The following is a 21,804-nucleotide window of genomic DNA, read 5'->3' on the forward strand; positions in this document are numbered from 1 at the left end:
GGGGGGAGAGATGCAATAGAATAAATTACAAAAACTGAGGGCTTTTATTTTCAAACAGCATATCAGCCAGTGCTCTTTTTAAACAAATTTAAATGTGTGTGATGAAGTATATACAGTCTTTGGATCTCCACTCGCTACAAAGCAGGAAGGAAAGGTGCCATCTTCTGTGTAGTGCAGCCTACGTTCCTGCCTGCAGTAGCCACACATCCACAGTCCATCCCACCTCCCACACCCGAGTCTCTTATTGAATTAACCAAAGAAAGTGATTGCCCTGTCAATCAGAGAATGGTACAGAACCCCAAGCTTCTCTCCAATCTAGCCCACTCTAGGTTTTGCGTGATTAGTAATTGGAATATAAAATACGGCTCATTTTGGTGACGAGAACCTCCGGTTTCTGGATAAGGATGAGCTAGATGGACTGAATGGCCTCCTTCGTCTCTACTGATCTTTGTGACGCTATGATGTCCTGACTTTCCAAATTGTTACCACAGGTGATCCCAACGAACTACTTGTCAGGCATTTCCTCATCGAAACGGGTTCTAAAGGTGTGAAGATCAAAGGCTGCCAGAATGAGCCACACTTTGGTAGGTTTAACCCTTAATGTGCTGGATGTTTACTGCAACGCCAGGTTATAAACTCGTCAGGTTAACTCTCTGAGTGCTAAATCCATTGTAGGACTTTCACTGTCCACAGTTTCAATGTCCAGAAGCAACCAAAATGACCAGTGTGATGAGTATGGACAGGATCACAATGCAACACAGTCTGTCTGCCCTCGTCACTGGACTGGACTGTGTGCCATTAAAGTAACTAATGTAATCTTATTTATAAAAAAAACCATACTAGCCCACTGGATAAAACACCACAAGGTGGAACGAAGCCATACAGACCAGAAAGGTCCCAAGTTCCAGCACCCGGGGTTCCAACTCCTGATCATTACCCAGTGCCCCTGCTGGGAATTGTGCACATGTGGATGTCAGGTGAGGACACAATCAGACTTGGCTGTGCTATCCACCCTCGGTCAAATACCCTGCTGACACATACTGTGGTGGGATGGTGCTGGCGCAAATTGGCTGCCTACACAATAGTCACTACATTTCAAAAGTAATTCATTGTGTGAAGGACTTTCAGATGTTTTGATGATCTAATGAGGTGCTATATAAATGTAGAGTTTTTTTTTAATGAGCCTTCAGTTACTTTAGAAGAATCATTGCTTGGTGTTGAAAACTAACCGGCCTTTGTGTTTGTATCTGACACAGGAAGCCTGTCAGCCCTGGTGTATCAGCACTCCATTACACCCATCTCCCTACCCTACAAGCTGAAGATTCCAGATAAAGGTACAAAATGTCCAAAATCAATAGATTACTTAACACACTGTAGTCTTCTGGTAAAATAGGGAAGGAAAAATCAAGTGCTTAGAAAATACCTGTGGCCTGACAGCCTGGCGCCAGGAATGTTTGCTTCACAGTCACAAGTTAGTGGTCGTACTTGACACTCAGACCTCTCGACTATAGGCACAATGCATTTCATCAGTTCTTGGCCAGTGATCTTTGAGATAGCCCTGGGCGGGAGTGACGTAGGGTTTGAAAAATCAAAAATACCCTTTAGAAAGGCCTAAACCAGAAAGAACAGGAATGAGTCCATCACCAATAGATTTTTAAAAATTGTTTTTCCTATAGCTGAGTGCCTCAAGACTCCTGTACAGGGAGAACTGTGTAGTGTATTGAGTTGGGTATTGGCCTTTATGGGAAGAAAGTCTCTGCAGTCTGCTGGTCATGAGGGTCCTAGGTGAAATGAGCTTGGCCGGCCTCAAGCTGGTTCCTAGTGAGCATGGGTTCTACAGCACTAAATCTACTAAAGTTTTACACTATTGGCAATCTAACTCCGAGGGGTCACAGGACAGCTGGTGCGGGAAATGGAAAAATGCCATGCTGTTGCAGTAGAAGGCACTCTTCTAAAGTTGGGGCAGAGTAGGGAGAAGCTTTCCTCTGAATGTGGCTGTGAAATGCTCGATGCTGACACCAAGTGCCTGAAATGGGAAGTGTTGCATCCCCCAGCACTAATCTTTGCTCGCCTTGGTGAACACAAAGAAAAAGAAAGATATAAAAAAGAAATTCTGGACTGGTTTTCCATGTTTTGAGTTTGTCAGGATTAGCTCCCAATTCCTATGTAATCTTGGACTGAGAATGGTATATTGGAATATTTAATGCTTGGATTAGAATTATGGTTTGATCTCTAATGTGTTTATCTGGCCTCGTACTCTTGTACTGCTTTTATTTTTAATGAAGTAATTGTACTGTAAACCCTTACCAGCAGAGCCAAATTATAAATAATCTGAGATCACTTATTCCTTAAAACATTTGTTGTACTAATCATATTTAATGTGTTTAATCGGTAACTCTGAGGCTTTGGCTCCTGTTGCCACAGGGACTGAGAACTGGTGTGTTGTTTAATGGTGTACTTGCTCCCCCTGCTGGTTGGCACTCACCATGGTTTGTGACCTGCGTATTATTTAGCTTTCATTTAGTTTTCTCCCCTCCTCCTGAAGGCGCCAACTCTCACTGGGATACTGTTCTGTGTACAATCTGGGTGCGCCTAATTTTGTTGGAGCAAAGATATATTTTGTTTGGATAATTGGCCCCTATTTCCTCACAATCCCTTCGCATGAACTTATCATCTTTGGCAATAAATAAACAAACTCGTTTAATAGTTCTCAAAACCTTTCACAACTGATTCTATCAAAAAGCACTCAGCTTCTCACACCCCTCCTAACTAAGGATACTGATACTGGTAAGTCTGGCAAAAACTGGTCTTTATCCTTTATAATTCAAATTCAGTTTGTTTATTTTTAAAGAATTCTTACCATATTACAAATTTGCATTTCAACGTAGCAAATTTGCAACTACAAAAAAGTGATTTTGTGAGAGCGCGTGCTTTCTAGGCAGTGATATAATGCCAGTGAAATATACGGTGATATATTCACTAAACTGGCTCAGCACCACAGGATATTTGGAGAAGGTTCTGAGATTAAGTGACAGTGAGTTAGATTAGGCATTCATTCCAACTGATGGCAGCAGAGCACTCCTTGCTCATAATTTTAAAAACGCCTTTTAATTTCTTTATTTTCATTAGATATGGTAGACACTGATGATGATTCTCACAGGAGCGAAGCTTCTCTGTCTTCTGTATAATGAATACCACCATCCTTTGAACACATGCCGTCCAAAGCTCACCCACACCCAGCACCCAATGAGCCTCCTGACCCACCTTCCCTGGACCCCGTCAATGTATACTGAGAGCCGAATGTAGGGACTCTAACATTCCCAGTTTATACCCCGGAAAGTGTCACGTCATTTTCTTTTGGTAGGTCCACTTGACTCTCCTCCTCTCCTGGAGGCACTGTTATTATTGGGACTGGTGATCGAACCTGGGATCGTCCAGGTCTGTGTGCCACAGTTCAACTCTGGGTAGCACCTTTACGAACTGAGCCATCAAAGTCTTGCCATCTATTCTATAATGAACCAAGTAGGTGTGTAAGCTTTGCGCAATTCAATCAAAATGTAGCTATATGCCTACCTTTGTTTTCTTGTAGTGACAAGAATTTTACAAACTATCAGGGCCGTTGATGGAAACATAACTGAGGGCAGCCTCCCGTGCCTTTCTTTTCTAGATCCACTGGATGAAACCCAGGAAAGTGTTGTACCCGGCAACACCAGTACTGCTGCTGAGTTGCTTAAACAGGGAGCAGGTAAGTGTGCCAATCTTCCTGCCACTGTCTCACACCAGCTCGCTGTTCGGCTGATTGAGGAATGGGAACGTTGTATTAGCACTGGTCCTAAGAGTGGCCTGGATTGGAATCTTTTGAAACCAGGATAGTAGTATTCACACTAATGATAACATAAGAGGGGAAATGAGGATTATTTTTTTTTATGCAGTGAGTTGTTCTGATCTGGAATGCACTGCCTGAAAGGGCGGTGGAAGCAGATTCAATAATAGCTTTTAAAAGGGAATTGGACAAATACTTGAAAAGGAAAAATTTGCAGGGCAATGGGGAAAGAGCAGGGGAGTGGGACTAATTGGATAGCTCTTTCAAAGAGCCGGTACAGGCACAATGGGCCGAATGGCCTCCCTCTGTGCTGTATGATTCTATGATAATGGATGAGGATTCCCTTACATTTGTTACATGAAAGAGCTTATCTTCCATTAATAGATGGATGACTGAATCATAGTGATCCTATTAACTTAGGGAATAGCCATTAATGCCTGGTGAGAGCATTGCTACCAGAGGCTTGCCTGCTACAGTTCAATGATTCCATCGCTGTTATGAATGTTCCAGTATGCTGGACTTTGAGCTGGGCTATTACGCTGTGCAGTATAATCCAATCTTTCTTTCTGGTTTTCAGCTTGCAACGTGCTTTATATCAACTCAGTGGAAACAGAATCCCTGACCGGCCCACAAGCAGTCGCCAAAGCAACCATGCAGACTTTTGCTATGAATCCTCGGCCTACTGCCACGGTGGTACACTTCAAAGTTTCAGTCCAGGGCATCACCTTAACTGACAGCCAAAGAAAGTAAGCCCAAATCAGTATTATTGCAAACTGTAACCTGTTTCTTGCTGTCGTTAAATCCTTCTGTCCCAACAAGTAAAACTACTTGTAGGGCCCATGCCCCCCTTTTTTTTTATTAATTTGAGAAACCTGGGTGAAGGGCCAAGACACACAGTGAAGGAGTAGAAGACGAGGTGAATCAAGAAACAGTGGTTAGGTGACACCAAGCTTGGGTTTTAAAAGCCTGTAGATTGTAGGAGGGAGGGAAGCCCAAGGGAGATAAGGGGCCAGATTTTGCTGTCAAAATAACGATGAGGCTAATGGCGCTCGCTGTTATTTATGAGTAAATAGTACGGCAACTTCAGGCAAGGGGCAGATGTGCGGTTAAATACGAAAATCCAAAAGTTGCTGTCTGAGTTGCGCCACTCTGCCATTAGCTTCGCGAAAAGGGCATCTCGCTGTCTGGTTCACCATTGTAAACAATTTTACAACACCAAGTTATAGTCCAGCAATTTTATTTTAAATTCACAAGCTTTCGGAGGCTTCCTCCTTCGTCAGGTGAACGATGTGAAAACACCTGAGGAAGGAGGTAGCCTCCGAAAGCTTGTGAATTTAAAATAAAATTGCTGGACTATAACTTGGTGTTGTAAAATTGTTTACAATTGTCAACCCCAGTCCATCACCGGCATCTCCACATCATGGTTCACCATTGACATGCATTGAATGTCGTGAAGTTGCTGTATTAGCGCCGTAGATACAAACTAAACCCACCGCAGATATTTAGGGCTAGTAATTACAAGCATAAGTACCCTTTTAACAATGTGATAAGTGTTAATGATTGCCAGTTAACCTCTCTGGCAATTAACTATTATAAGTGTGGAATCTCGTTCCTTCAGGTTGTGAATTGTTTTAGGAGATTTTAAAAATGTCAAATTTTAAGTTTTAAAATATTTTTTCTTACTTTTCCTTTCTGTCTTTTTTTTCTCTCTCTCTTAATCAAATCTTTCTTTCCCTCTATTTATTTATTTCTCTTTCTGTACCTGATTCAACATTGAATTCACCCCCTTTAATTCACCCTCCTTCTCAGTCCTTCCGCTGTTTATTTCCCAATCCTTCAATCTCATTGTTTGCCCTGTTTGCTCAGGTCCCAGATGCCATGTTTCCCTCGCAGCCCTGTTATCAGCTCGCACTTTCATCAACTGTGAGCTGAAGGGTGCAGGGGCAAGTCTAACTAACGGCAAATGCTGTTCGGTGCTACAGCAAATTCTGGCCCATCAAGTTCACAGTTTTGAGGTGCTGGGAAAGTGACGGAGTTTGACTTCAAAACAAGTCACACACCATCCCGACTTGGAAATATATCGGCCGTTCCTTCATCGTCGCTGGGTCAAAATCCTGGAACTCCCTTCCTAACAGCACTGTGGGAGAACCTTCACCACACGGACTGCAGCGGTTCAAGAAGGCGGCTCACCACCACCTTCTCGAGGGCAATTAGGGATGGGCAACAAATGCCGGCCTCGCTAGCGACGCCCACATCCCATGAACGAATAAAAAAAAAAGTGAGCATACAGGGAGGAGGAAAAGTTTGTACGACGGGTTATTTGCAGCTCAATTGCTCTCCAGACATCGTCATTCTCAATCAAAATTTCTTTCTTGTTCTGAATCAACATCCAGTATAGCTGTAGGAATGTTTGCTGCACATTCATTGTAAATAATTAATAACATTTTGTGTAGAACAGTAAATTATGTACAGAATATCAAGGTTAAATATAACATTAATTCTCAGTTTAAACCACCCGTGTCACATCATGAGACCGTATTTTCTTCTCAAACACCCTCTTTGTTTCAACTGATTCGATTTGAGGATTTAGAGTTATACAAAGCATGAGGAGAAACAGTTCGAATTTTTTAACTTTTAATGTTTTTTTAAAAAGAGAAGTGTAATTGACGGTGAGTTTTAAGGCTGTAGGTTCAGGTTCAGATGGCAGCAGCTGATAATATTATCTCAATCCTTGAATTCAAGTCCAGCACTGGAAAACAAATGATTACCTAGTTTCATTTTACTGATATTTTTCTATTTCTTGATGGCGAATTAGACAGGAAAGGAGAAAAAATAATACAGACAACACCGGACGCTGCCTCCTTGTGTGACTGATAGAGGCACAAAACCTCTGTGTGAAAGTCACAAAACTAGTGAGAGCTGTCAATTTTCAAGGTGAAATCGGTTAAAAATTGATCTTGGATAACTTTAAAATCCTGGAATTTATCTATTAAAAAGCTATTAGCAACTGAAAGTGAAGAACCTTAACAGGCCATTGCTGCAGTTGGTGGGCCAGTTTTTTTTGAAGTTGTTCTATTTGTATGAGAACTGACTTCACTGGACAGTTTTAAAAGCAGTTGAGCAAACCGTAAAATTCTCTGAATTTCTAAAAAAAAAAATTTTTTCTCTCGTGTTCAACAGGATTTTTTTCAGACGCCATTACCCGGTCAACACCGTTACATTCTGTAATCTGGACCCACAGGATCGAAGGTAACTTCACCGATGGTTAGGGCAAGTGAGTTGTTATCACTCAGATATCAGTGTTTTCACTGCCTAAGAGACTACTGATGAAAACTTGCAGTACTCAGGCTACATGTGGGTAAGTGTCAAAATTCACAGGATTTGTCCTGGGTTGTTGTTGCACCAAATCAACTGCGCCTCCCCCCACCTCCCCCACCTCCCCCCGGCCTTATCAACCACATCATTTTTTTTAAAACTTTGTGCTCAAGAGGTGAGGGATGTTAGTGCTGGAGAATGGCATCCAGCGTCCCACCAAGCACTCCTAGGTCATATTTAAGACAATTGTAAACAATTTTACAACACCAAGTTATAGTCCAGCAATTTTATTTTAAATTCACAAGCTTTCGGAGATTTTCTCCTTCCTCAGGCAAATGTTTCAAGATCTCCTTGAAGCCTACGCATTTATACATATTGAACAATACATGGTGTTTACAGACTGCCCCTGCAACTGCCCGTTGCCAAGGCAATCACCGTGTTCAGACAGAGAGGTGTTACCTGCAGAACCCCCGAATACACATTCAACAAAAAAACAAACAGGGAAAAAAAACAGAGAAAAAAAAACACAGAGAGAGGCAGAAACATCCGGAAGGCAGAGAGAGCCAGCAAATGACCCATTATATTAAAAACAGATAACATTTGTTCGCTGGTGGGGTAACGTGTAGCGTGACATGAACCCAAGATCCCGGTTGAGGCCGTCCTCATGGGTGCGGAACTTGGCTATCAATTTCTGCTCGATGATTTTGCGTTGTCGTGTGTCTCGAAGGCCACCTTGGAGTACGCTTACCCGAAGGTCGGTGGATGAATGTCCATGACTGCTGAAGTGTTCCCCGACTGGGAGGGAACCCTCCTGTTTGGCGATTGTTGCGCGGTGTCCGTTCATCCGTTGTCGCAGCGTCTGCATGGTCTCGCCAATGTACCATGCTCTGGGGCATCCTTTCCTGCAACGTATGAGGTAGACAACGTTGGCTGAGTCACAGGAGTATGAACCATGCACCTGGTGGGTGGTGTCATCTCGTGTGATGGTGGTATCTGTGTCGATGATCTGGCATGTCTTGCAGAGGTTACCGTGGCAGGGTTGTGTGGCGTCGTGGACGCTGTTCTCTTGAAAGCTAGGTAGTTTGCTGCGAACGATGGTCTGTTTGAGGTTGGGTGGCTGTTTAAAGGCGAGTAGTGGAGGTGTGGGGATGGCCATAGCGAGGTGTTTGTCCTCATCCCCACACCTCCACTACTCGCCTTTAAACAGCCACCCAACCTCAAACAGACCATCGTTCGCAGCAAACTACCTAGCTTTCAAGAGAACAGCGTCCACGACGCCACACAACCCTGCCACGGTAACCTCTGCAAGACATGCCAGATCATCGACACAGATACCACCATCACACGAGATGACACCACCCACCAGGTGCATGGTTCATACTCCTGTGACTCAGCCAACGTTGTCTACCTCATACGTTGCAGGAAAGGATGCCCCAGAGCATGGTACATTGGCGAGACCATGCAGACGCTGCGACAACGGATGAACGGACACCGCGCAACAATCGCCAAACAGGAGGGTTCCCTCCCAGTCGGGGAACACTTCAGCAGTCATGGACATTCATCCACCGACCTTCGGGTAAGCGTACTCCAAGGCGGCCTTCGAGACACACGACAACGCAAAATCATCGAGCAGAAATTGATAGCCAAGTTCCGCACCCATGAGGACGGCCTCAACCGGGATCTTGGGTTCATGTCACGCTACACGTTACCCCACCAGCGAACAAATGTTATCTGTTTTTAATATAATGGGTCATTTGCTGGCTCTCTCTGCCTTCCGGATGTTTCTGCCTCTCTCTGTGTTTTTTTTTCTCTTTTTTTTCCCTGTTTGTTTTTTTGTTGAATGTGTATTCGGGGGTTCTGCAGGTAACACCTCTCTGTCTGAACACGGTGATTGCCTTGGCAACGGGCAGTTGCAGGGGCAGTCTGTAAACACCATGTATTGTTCAATATGTATAAATGCGTAGGCTTCAAGGAGATCTTGAAACATTTGCCTGAGGAAGGAGAAAATCTCCGAAAGCTTGTGAATTTAAAATAAAATTGCTGGACTATAACTTGGTGTTGTAAAATTGTTTACAATTGTCAACCCCAGTCCATCACCGGCATCTCCACATCATATTTAAGACAGTCAGATGCAAAGTAAAGCCCACTGTACTCTGCCTCAACCTCAAAAGAGCGTCCCCTACTGTATCAGTGTGACATTTTCAACCACTTCCCACACCAGCTGTGGCCTTTCTGAATGAGATTGCCAATTCATGCCAAATTAGGAGCAGCTTTGTGCTGTAGGTCCCATGGACACTAGGAACTGGACTGAGACTGCCCAAACTCATTTCATATTGGATCGGAAGAGATATCACCCCATCAGTCTGACTCAGAGCACCTCATTAGCATCCTTTGTCCAGGCTGATGTTAAGGCCCGATTGACAACTTGTCAAGGTAATGAGCGATCCATTAGTGAGACCAATCTTTTAAATTTATCCGATACCAAGAGCTTTTTTTTTCAGTTTAGCTCCCTGAGGTTGTGAACCCTGCCAGTTATCACACATCCCTACATAAGGTTTAACCCGATGGGCAAAGTTCAGGGATGAACACACTGTGCTCTGTTTCTAGGCAGGCGTTAACCTGCTTTATTTTAAACAGCTTGCCCCTGCCTAAAAATAGCACACAGCGGACTGTACTTATGCATTTGTCCCTGAATTTCGCCATCAGAAAATAAATGTTTGTTTGCTAGATGTTGGACTCTCTAGCATCTGATTATATAATCTTGGCACATTTTTTTTAAATTTTGTGCAGAAATCCTGACAAACCCTTTTGAAATGTAAAATTCGAAAAAATAAACTTTCAACCGGTTCAGAAAATATTCGCTCCATTTTTAAAATGGAAGTAAGTCCTTCAATACGACATCTGTTTTTGTTCTCCCTCGCAACCCCCCACAGTGAGTCTCTTCTTTTTCAGATGGACTAATCCAGATGGCACAACATCAAAGTAAGTGATTTGGAGTACACTGAGAAACTAGAAAACTGTGTATTGTAGTTTTACAGCTGTGAGTCCCCAGACATCAAGATCCAAATCCGAGCCATGTATTCAGTAGGGAGGGGGGGTTGGCTGCGATCCAGAAGCCAGGCACTTCCCCCACCGTAACAGGGCAGGAGGGCAGGAGCAGAGAGAGCAGCAGGTCAATTACCCTGCGCCATTTTCCTGTACAACTAACAACCAGCAATGGAGTGTCATCGTCGGAGGCCAGGCACAGATATTCAGCTGGAACCTTTTATGACCTTCGGTTTCTTGACTTGCAAAACTTTTTGATGCCGACAAACTTTGAAAGTGTAAGCAGTCCTGAGGATCTGTTTTGCCACAGGATGAAGCCCGAGGAAAGTCCTGTCAGCATTGTGCCCTTGCTGACTTCTATAGATGAGATCTCCAGCCCTGCATTCCTGCACAGGGCATAAGTTATTAAACGTAGCCCCTAACAGCAGAAAAAGGTTTAATAAATGCTATCTTTTGTCTGCAAGCCACAATTAAGACGTGGATCATTTTGACAAATTAGCCCTTTGTGGCCTCTGTGTCCGCAAGCTTGTCCAGACCCCAGTATGTGTGAACTGCCAGTGACTGAGCAGCAAGTGTACCCAAATGTGCAAGACTTCACAAATACTGTTACGTACAGTTTAAAGATTGTTTACACCTCACAGGGGTTGCTGGTTCCTGGATAGCAATCAGGACCAGCTGTTCCCGCTCTGCCATCGTAACTGCGGCGGAAGTGTGTGTGTGTGTGTAAACAGGGTTCTCGCTGCACTTCCGGCAAAGTTACGGCAGTGGAGCGGGAGCAGCTGCGAGGAAATTCCCGGCCATTGAAGGGGATTCTCCCTGTGTGATGTCTTCCTCCAGTGCACCCAGTCCACACATTGGTATCCACAGAGGCCCGCTGCCAATGGGGATGATTCAACAGTAAATGACCCCATTCGGAGTTAGAATTCAGGGAAAGATGATCTTCAAAGAGATGGCATGTAACTATTGACCATGGTATGTAGTCCTCTTTTTTTTGTTCCCCTCTCTCTCTTCCAGAATGTTTGGTTTTGTGGCTAAGAAGCAGGGGAGCACATCTGACAACGTCTGCCACCTTTTTGCCGAACTTGACCCAGAACAGCCTGCGTCAGCCATTGTGAACTTCATCATGAAGGTCATGCTAGGGCCCCAGAAGAGATGAGGCAGCAATTTCCTGTATTCAAAGAGGAGCCAAAGGAGTCTGTTGGCAATTGATAGAGAAAGAAGGATGGCTATTTCTGTGTCACTAATGCTATCAGAAATGAAAGGAACAAGCTTCTTTAGAATCATCAGTTTTTAAAAAAAACTCTCTGTTTAAGATCAACTGGACCTTGCTATAGCTTTTATATAAATATTCCGATTACAGGAGATTCCTTTTAATATCAATTCAGGTTTGATGGCTCGAGGTTCATGAAGTGACAACAGTAGGTAGGGCTTCACTCCATTGTGACCTAGTTTTCCTCCGAGTCCGTCAAGAGTTTAGGAATGAATACAATCACTACAAGATAAGTTGGCCGCTTTGTACAATGATTGTACTGTGCTTTGGTGGGGATTTTCATTATACTGCCCGTGTAAAGGGAGCTGTGGGAACTTGTAGCTGACTGATGCAGCATGTGAACGACACGAAGTGTATGTGGAAAATGTCGGTGGGAACTGACAACGAAAAAGGGCGTTGTCAGATGATTAAGGGATGGTGGTCGACTGTTGAAAGGGATTGGGACCACCGTTAGATTCAGGTTTGTGAAATTAGGAGACCACTCAGACTCCCATGTGTAATTTTCAGAGTGTCTGATATTGGATTCAAGTTGAGACTGTTGGTGCTGTAATGATGATGATTTCCCCTGGATGTCGATAGCAGCTTTGGGGAGTATTCATATGGATATATCAGTTACAAAAGGCACTAACACCCTGTATTGACAGACCATTTATCCTGCACTAGTCATTAATCTTAACTACATTGTCAGGCTGTCCAGTGTAGGATACCTTTAGTCTTTCTTGTGCAGTCTGATTTCAATATCAGCCACCCATTGAAAGTTTAGATGCTTTAGACACTGGTCTAACAGTGATTGGGACTTACTAATAAAAGATAACAGGGAATGAGAGTGAAACTGGTGATAACTCAATTGGATCTACCTGAAGGTCAAATGTAACAGATTTGGGATTCTTTACTGAGAATGGTAGCACAGCTCAACTCCCCAAAGCTTGCATTTCACTGAATTACAGAATGAATAGTTCTTGCAACCAATACTGTAACAGTTTAATCTGCATAAAAGCCAATTCTTGTATTTTATCAATACACATAGATAAGAATTTCTGCAAATTAGGGATATAATTTACCAATTTACAGCTCTCTCCTGCGGCTCAGTGAGTAAGTGTGATACTAAGTCAAGCTGACTAGGAAGGTCCCAGGGTTCAATCCTTAGTCTGTGCTGAGTTAATGTTCTCAGCTGAAGCAGCAGTGACTCTGGTTTCCTTGGGTTAGGAAGGGAAAAATCAGCCAAGGCTCTACCCTCGATTTAGTGACCCGCGTGTGTGGGTGGGGGGATTTGGGCGAGGATAGAATCGGGCTCAGCTGCGATATTACACAGTTGAATGGGTGTAGTCTGGACACACACATGAAGAATGGACACTTAGGTGAGGTATCAGAGCCCTGCCGGCCTATGTGGAACCGTATCCCAGCACGAGTCACTGCCATCCAAAGAGGAGGGTGAGGGAGAGACTCAGAAGAGGAGGGGGAGAAACAATCCAAAATATAAGTCTTTGTAGAACTACTCAATTCTTCAGCAATTTAATGTACTAAATGGCAGAAAACACAGAACAAACCCAAATTTTACACCAAAGTGATCAGACTTATCTCTGAGTTGACTATATTTACTGTAATGAGAATTGAAAGCAGGAGAATTGGGCAACATATTGCCTGGATCAGGACTTTGTGCTTGGGCAAGGAATTCTATACAATGGGAAATGTTGAGAAGTGTTTTGGGCCATTGGAAGTCTATAACTGGATCAGACATACATTTATTTGAATTTGTTTGTGCACCCAATTGCCTTAAATAGGTCAATAGTCATAACAAACATAAAGGGGCAGCCAGCACCTTATCTGTAGGCTATAGTTAATGAAAAGAAAAAGACCATGCTGGGTTTATCAAACCTCACCCTACAATAGGACACAGATCGACCTGTGCTTTACTTCCTAAGAACCTCGTGATGATACAGTTGCCACATTTTGAATTTGAGGGTTTTTGGATTATCTGTCAGGGACTCTCTAAACCAGATACCCAAACTCAGTTTAAACAAAAATCTATTTGGAGGCCTTATTTGGAAATGTTATTAGGCCTTTTAACTCCCCATGGTGGCAAGGATGATGTTGTCATTTCTGAATACGCCCTCTTTTTTAATATACGTACACTTATCTCATTTCTTACTTTCCTGGTCTATTTTGTATCAGATAGAATAAATGAAGGGTTTGTGCCAACCCAAAGCTTTTAGGGCCTGAAGAAGCAAATTTAACTATACTTCACCTTCTGTACTTGGTTGAGGCTTCATAGAATGATTACAGCACAGAAGGAGGCCGTTCGGCCCATCGAGCCCATGCCGGCTCTTTGTGTAAGAGCAATCCAGTTAGTCCCGTTCCCCTGCCCTTTCCCCGTAGCCCTGCAAAATTTTTCCCTTTAAGTATTTATCCAATTCCTTTTTGAAAGCCACGATTGAATCTGCTTCCACCGCCCTTTCAGGCAGCGCATTCTAGATCATAACAATTCGCTGCATAAAAAAGTTTTTCTTCATGTCGCCTTTGGTTCTTTTGCCAATCACCTTAAATCTGTGTCCTCTGGTTCTCGACCTTTCTGCCATTGGGAACAGTTTCTCTGTATTTACTTTATCCAAACCCTTCATGATTTTGAACACTTCTATCAAATCTCCTCTTAACCTTCTCTGTTCCAAGGAGAACAACCCCAGCTTCTCCAGTCTATCCGCGTAACTGAAGTCCCTCATCCCTGGAACCATTCTAGTAAATCTTTTCTGCACCCTCTCTAAGGCCTTCACATCCTTCCTAAAGTGCAGTGCCCAGAACTGGACACAATACTCCAGTTGTGGCCGAACCAGTGTTTCATAAAGGTTCATCATGACTTCCTTGCTTTTGTACTCTATGCTTCTATTTATAAAGCCCAGGATCCCGTATGCTTTTTTTAACCGCTTTCTCAACCTGTTCTGCCACCTTCAAAGATTTGTGCACATATACCCCCCGATCTCTCTGTTCCTGTACCCCCTTTAGAATTGTACCATTTAGTTTATATTGCCTCTCATTCTTCCTGCCAAAATGTATCACTTCGCACTTCTCTGTGTTAAATTTCATCTGCCATGTATCCGCCCACCAGCCTGTTTATGTCCTCTTGAAGTCTATCACTATCCTCCTCACTGTTTACTATACTTACAAGTTTTGTGTCATCTGCAAATTTTGAAATTGTGCCCTGTAAACCCAAGTCCAAATCCAAGTCGTTAATATATATCAAAAACATCTTCATCCTCATAACATTTCCCACAGGTTGGAAGGTCTATTAGTCAGGTTTTTAATTCATTTTCAGCAGCAGCAAAACGCATATTAAAACTCAACCCATAGTCCCACTCCCCTCCTCTGCTCCCTTGTCTGGTTTTACACTTGAGAATAGATGGTATCTCTACCTGTGGTCCTGCCCAGCAACAGAACCATCCAACAATCTTCTGTAATGTTTTTAAAAACAAAATTATCCTCGTAACAAGTTACAAGCTTTTAAAAACAAATGACACACGTTAAAGATTTCTAGACAATAACCAAATTTACTCCCTTCATCAGACCAAGCTAATCACAATTTTCCAAATCCTTTAGCATAGTACAGACTAATCAAACTCAGAACATAAGTTCTTAAATATGCAAAGATTGGAACAAAATAGTCTAATTCCGCTGAAATTTTATACCACAGTCCCCATTAAACAGCTCTGTACTTTTAAAAAAGAATAAGAACAGCCCCTTGTGTACTCCTGGTAAAGATTTTCCTGTCCCTATTTTAACAGAGGCATTAAACACAACTTAATACTTCCACTAAAATAGCAGAGAGGAATTTCAACAAACACACCAAGTGTTTGCACGCTAGATCCTATGACATAATTCCAGGGCCGGGGTCCATAATATCCTGTATTCTCTGAAGGTTATATCCCTGTACACTGCACCTTTTATTGGTCAGAAGGTGCTGATTGCGTTGTTAGGTACATTTTTGTGCCTCTGTGCTTGACATTTCCGGTTGTTCTGTCTGCCAGTGATGTCACACACCTGGACAATTGGCTCATTCTGAGCAATGGCCTGAAGTGAACTCAGGCTGACAGTCTTTTAAGTATTTAGGTGTGTGACGACATGTGCTTCAATGTAGCAAACCTTCCTTTATTCTGCTGCATCTTCATAACAGCCCCCACTCCCACTAAGACTTGGATTTGAACTGGCCAAACTGATTTCACATGAGACCCTGACTGAAACTTTCACCCGATCAGTCTGTGATTAGTTTTGAATCCAGATCCCAGAGGTGAAAGGGTAATGTGCTTAACCCCCTTTCACCACCCAGCTCCTTTTATCATTGTATCAAACGACAACCAGGATGGTAGAAGGAACTTGGTCTTTTTTCATCTAGCAATTCCTACGTACTCAGTTCCCCTGCACAATATACTCTTAACTACAGAATAAAGTAAATGAATCAGGAGGGGGTATGAATCGGCCTTGATGAATAATATTCATTTTCTAATCAAATCATTTGGATTTAATGAGCTGTCCTACAAGAGTGCTCTGACCTAAAATAAGTGATCATTGCCTTTAAAATGATAATATAAAATGTCGTAGGCCTCAGTTATAATGTGTAAGCAGGAATCATGGAGCTAACAGTGAATAGTAACTGCTCAGTGCCAGACTCCTGGATATATAATATATAGTGTGTGTATGTAATATATTCTATTATGTATATGAACTCGATGATGACAAAAATTGGATATTATGAAATCTCAGAATAGAGTTACGATGTCTGACGGATGGTGAGTTAATGCGATAGTTTGTGCTGTATTTTATTAAATATGTAAATTAATTTCATTTGGGCATGTAACTGAAAGTCGTTTGTAAACAGATTAGTTTTTAAGTTTTTTAACTGTGGTTACCATCTCCAATTCACATTCTGAATATCTGTCGTAAATCCATGGACAATACATACAGTGTGAAAAGTCACGCTGCTACCTGTATTGTGCATGTATCTCCTGGGAACTGGCTGCTATTTTTGTAAGGTGCTGATTCATCGGAAGTGCTAGAATAACACCAACTCCTCCATCAGCAGCCCGACTGGATTGGCTTATAATTCTATTTTGTTTTGTTGTGTTTTTAAGCACCAAAAACTTACAACTGCACGGCATTTTGTGAATATAATGCAGCTGAACAGCAGTTTTAGCAAAGTGGTCTAACAGGCGAGAGAATCATTCCATGAGCTTGAGAACAACTTGCGTTTAGCATTCTTCGTGCCACTAGGACTGAACGGGACAGACTTTATAAATCCGTCCTCTGCTGTCTTGACGTTTATAGCTTACAGCAGACCCATTGAGGGGTTGACAGACATACATGAACCCTCCAGTACCAGATACCAATGACTTTTGCTACTTGGTACTGTACATGTACAACACGTTACACTTGTATAATGTCTTTTAAGTGTACCAAGGTGTTTTACAAGGAGAAAAGGTGACCAAAAACATGGTTGAAGAGAGAGGTCTTGAGGAGGCTTTTGAAGGTGAGCAATGATGTAGCTCTACAGAGATCAGTACAGAGACACAAACCACAGAGGTCCAGAGGCCCTTGCCTTTCATCCATTGTGTGCTGCGAGTAAACCACCCTCACAGCCATTTTGTTCAAAGTAGTCATCTCTGTTGTGACTAAGAAAACCATTCATCATTACTTCAGACTAATGTGTTAGTGAATGAGTTTCTGTTACATGCTAAAATAAAAAGAGAAATCACGAGCATTCAGTTTAGTAAAGAAAAATATATTTTTATGTTCTTGTTCAGATATAGACAGAGGACAAAAATATTAATCAAAGAGATCTCAATATTACAATGATAAACTCAGTCACAAAATGTAATTGTGTCACTGCTAAATGTGTTGTAACCTTTATATATAATGATATATTCAAACATGTAAGACTCCTGTTTGGCTTCACAGATTATTCAAGATATGGGGCGTCATCCGAGAACAATGACAACCAGTTGACCAGGGCCTTTCTGAAAGTATTTCTGATCCATATTTTTGCCTGGGGGAGGAGGAAGAGGGAATAGAAATAATACTGATGGGGATAGATTAAGTTTGGTAATATATCTACTGGAAATGTAGTTCTAAGTTCAACGTAATGTATACAGGTGAGAAAAAATCTAGGATAGACAGTCTGGCTGAGGTGAAGAAGGGACAATCGGTGGACAATGAGTGGGCACAGTGGATTGCGGGTAGAGTGCCCCATTTATGCCATCACTAGACAGGACCTCATGATGACACTGGAAGTGGAGTGCCCTTGGGCTGCCTCCAACCAGCAGCTCTAAAACATAGGATGAGGCAACAGGAGATGAGGGAGAGATGCAAGTAAATGGACAGGTATTTTGTTATAATATTTGTGATTATAGAGCAATTCAGCTGGGGCTCCTGCCTTTTGCCCAATCCAAAGCTGGATGGGGTGACTCTTTATGCGGCCCCACTCACACGTGTGTGGAGTGTTTCATTTTAAATGCAGAGATGGAAGACTGGACGGTCCATCTGAATCTGACCGGGCAGCCACCCTAATTCCAGTTAAGATTTGCCCACCACTGCAAAGGATATTGTCCCTTCTGAACAATTGTTTAGGGGCCGGGAAAGTACTTCACACAAGGTGAGGTTGGGGGGAGGGGGGGTTGGGGTGGGGGCTTTGCTCAGCAACAGCTATGACCTAAAGAGTCACTATGCGTGTGGTTTAATGGCCAGTATTTTTGTGACATTCATACAAATCTGTGAGGCTGATGTACACATTGGACAAAGTGGCAAAAAGGTATATATTTGAACAGCTTTCATCATACTGTATATTACATATTTTAATCAAAGTCTATAGTTTTATTTGTATAGCTCAGACATTTATTTTGCCTGATAATGGAGAATTTATGGTAAAAGCTTTAGTCAAGAACGTATAATATATTATACTTATGCTGTTATTTACTTTGTGTATGTAGTGGTTAACATCCAGTACCAGCTAAACAAGCTCCATGTATTCTTTTGTTTGTATACCATGTGTACATGTCTGCTTTCCAAGTATACTACATCTCTAAAGAAACGAAAGAACTCTACTTGTTTTCTCTTTGAATTTGGCTCATAGGAAGTTCCCCTATCCTTGTTCCCGAACATTCATTTGAAGTTATTCTCAACGAAACAATTCCTTGAAGATGTTTAATGGTTGGAATCAATCTTTAAAATGGTCAGTGTGGTGCCTGGAAGGTCCCGGATTTAATCCTCAATCTGTGCTGAGTTAGCTGAATTCAGCCGGGGCAATCATAGGGGTGCACCCCGAGGCTAGGGAAAAGAAAAATTAGCTATCCGACGGAAAGTGTGGACATTGGATGTGAGACAAAATCTGGCTCAATGATTTTGTCCTCAACTGTTGAATAGCCTGCCAACAGTCACATGAGGAATGGTTGAGGTACTGGAGAACTGTTGTTTCTCATGGGATTGTACTCCAGCATGAATCAGTGCCTTCAGGAGAGGACAGGAACAAATTGGAGGGGAAAAAATGAAATGGCCATTTTCATATATCAGAGTCACATGATAGGATCCAATCATTGTAATATTTAGCTGTCTTTCATTGTGGAATATTGCATACCATAAACAAACCTGTAATTCAAATATTACTAACTTGGTTGTGTGTGGTCCATGAGGTTAATGGATCAGGGGCGTCTCAGGTAATGAGACTTTCCATCAAGTTGTCTCCCAAAGTATAATTGCATCTACATAAATGATGTTGTGATTATCCTGCAAAGGACTCGGTGTCCACCCAACACAGGGACTATCAGTGAATGCAAAACACTCCAAACAAAATCAGAACCTGATCGCTGTATACCAAATCCATTCTAGACGGGGATGGTTGGGTAGATCCTTCTACCTATGAATTGTCTACTATCATCTACAGCAGCTGTCTTTGGCCAATGATCGAAAGCCAAGTCCTTGTTAACCCACCACCAACACCCCCCCCCCCGCCCCACCAAATGACCTGTTTGAATTACATATCCTGTGGCCCAAACCTCAGAATAACAAGATACTGATATCTCAACTGTCCAAAGTTTACATTGTTTGGAGTTCCGATTCTTCCTTAGCCGTTCACTGCAGACCAAATGCAATAGTATTTCAATGGTGCTTTGCAGTTGCATGGCCTGAGATGGTAAAAGAACAATTGTGATTGTGAACAGGCTCAATCTCACTAGTGGTGTGTAAGGACCCTAAAAAGCTACCTCATTCATTCCACATGTGACTGCTTTCTGTGACCTTCACTGTCATATCATGTCAATTAAACCCAATCGAACACCTCTGAGTAAAGCTGGACAAGAACAAACTCATTGCCTTTCCTCAGCAATATAGACAGGAATCATAGGAAGTTGGCAGCCAGAGGTGAAGACCTTCACGTCTGCAGTAGATAAAGACGTTAACTATTGGCAGGAATCTGCAGTTCAGTGAGAATAATTCTCTGTCCCCTGCTAGAGTAAAAATGAAACCCAGTCAAAGAATCATAAATTCCAATTGCTTCTCTGCTTTAAGTCTCCCATCCTGTTAAACCTCAGTAAGCTGCTCCCCTATATTTAAAGGATACCAAACATCATAATTATATACTAGATTTTATAGAAAGTAAAATCTAAGCTTTAGGAAATTGCTTGTGGCCAGCGTTGTGTTTCTCTTGTACAATATATCAATGAATAGAATAGAAAGGATACAATTGTAAAGGAAGCATGTTAGATTTTTAAGACAGCAAAGATGCCAAAGAACACAGTGTGATAGCTGAGAATGTCAGAGGAGGGTTGAGTACTGGTGTTGATATTTTTCAGATGTGGAAATCTGTACTTGTTTCATCTGTATGGGATGAAGCACCTCCATTTGAAATATTTAAATGCCCATTGCTGATCAGTGTAATCTAGACATATTTTATTTGCTTGGTGTGCTAAAGCTTTAGCTATTTCTGTTGTGTCATTTGTGTTGATGTGCTTTTTTAAAAAAAAAATCAGGACATAAAATTCCTCTTTTTAGGGTCTCCCTGGTCTCCCAGCTTCTGTTGCTGTGGGAGTCTCTCGTCCCCTCTTTTCCCCTCCCCTCCTTCCCTTCCTTGGGTACATCAGGCACTCTCCAAACATTGCCCAAATGACCATTATTCATGCATCAGCCTTGACCATGCGTGGCAGCAAGCTTTTTGACAGTGGGTGACATCACAGCCAAGCCTGATCCTGCCCTCACCCCCTCATTCACACAAGCACATTCCAGCAAAGATCAGCGATCAGGAGTGGGCTAATCTCTTCTCCTTAATCCAGGGGCACTAAGGCCAATGTAGTACCTGTATCACTGACCCCCTCCCTGGCTGAGATCAGCTCAGATCATGTATTGAAGCCGAGACCTTCTGTGTGGCTCAATTGTGGTGCATTTTAATATGTTAATGCACTCTGTTTGCAGTGGGGTTTTGATGCTGAAACAAGCATTTATTTACATGTTTTTACCTCTGTTCCCAAAATTATAGTATCATGTTTAACAGTGCGATTGAATTAGTTGAGAGATTATTTTGCTTTGTGGTATCAGCAGTGGTAAGAATGTCAGAGCAAAGCCACCTGCTGGAAGATGTGTGACACTGTTGAAACTTTTTTAAACGTCTCCTGTGCCAATTCAGAGTTTATGAGAATCTTGTGCTGCAATGTATAACAGAATTTAATTTGTTAATAAAATGGCAGTTGCTGGAAATTATTTCAAAAGATGCTGAGTTGCATTTACGTTAAATAATTTTTAGAAACAAAACTTTCCACTGAGCTATACAGACATGAAGGTCCTTTCTGATCCAATAAGTAGGAAGCCCAACAAGCATTGCTAGACCTAGTAACGGGAAATAAAGCAGAGCAGATAAGAAAAGTAAGTGTGGGAGAACATCTAGTAGTGATCACAAATATAATAAGGTTTAAGATAATGATTGAGAGATATAGATAGTAGAAAGATCAAAGTAATAGATCATTTTTAAAAATCCAACAATTAGGGAATGACGACGGAGCTAAGGAAGGTAAATTGGAGAAATATATTGACAAAGAGATAGAACAGTGGGCCATATTTAAAGGACAGATCAATGAAGTTTAGGAGAAATCTATTCCACTAAAAAATAAGAACAAACTAGCTAAGAATGAGACGCCATGGATAAATAAAGAGGATAAAATTGAATCTAAAGAAAAAGGCATACTCATAAACAATAAAGGAGAGGATGACAAAAGGAATTTGAAGAGCTCAGGAAAGAGATAAAATAGACATTTAGGAAGTCTAAGATGAAATATGAAATGAAAAGAAATAGTAAAGTATTCCATAGGCATATAAGTAACAAAAGGAG

At 42.1% G+C, this 21,804-nt stretch overlaps 1 protein-coding gene across 7 annotated transcripts in view; it reads left to right on the forward strand.

Annotated features, from left to right (window-relative positions):
* Window positions 1-21,187, forward strand: part of LOC137307210 (tensin-2-like) — a 245,814-nt gene extending 224,627 nt beyond the window's left edge. For 6 of the 7 annotated variants that reach the window (XM_067976607.1, XM_067976608.1, XM_067976611.1 and 3 more), the window contains 7 exons: window positions 492-584; window positions 1,257-1,334; window positions 3,668-3,745; window positions 4,401-4,569; window positions 7,004-7,072; window positions 10,091-10,120; window positions 11,198-21,187. In XM_067976607.1, the coding sequence (XP_067832708.1) occupies window positions 492-584; window positions 1,257-1,334; window positions 3,668-3,745; window positions 4,401-4,569; window positions 7,004-7,072; window positions 10,091-10,120; window positions 11,198-11,339 (659 nt within the window). In that variant the 3' untranslated portion in view covers window positions 11,340-21,187. The remainder of the gene's footprint in view (window positions 1-491; window positions 585-1,256; window positions 1,335-3,667; window positions 3,746-4,400; window positions 4,570-7,003; window positions 7,073-10,090; window positions 10,121-11,197) is intronic. The other variant, XM_067976610.1, reaches the window with a different exon arrangement.
* The last annotated feature ends 617 nt before the right edge of the window (window positions 21,188-21,804 follow it).

The sequence above is a fragment of the Heptranchias perlo genome, chromosome X (assembly GCF_035084215.1).
Source record: "Heptranchias perlo isolate sHepPer1 chromosome X, sHepPer1.hap1, whole genome shotgun sequence".
In the NCBI taxonomy this organism is placed as follows: domain Eukaryota; kingdom Metazoa; phylum Chordata; class Chondrichthyes; order Hexanchiformes; family Hexanchidae; genus Heptranchias; species Heptranchias perlo.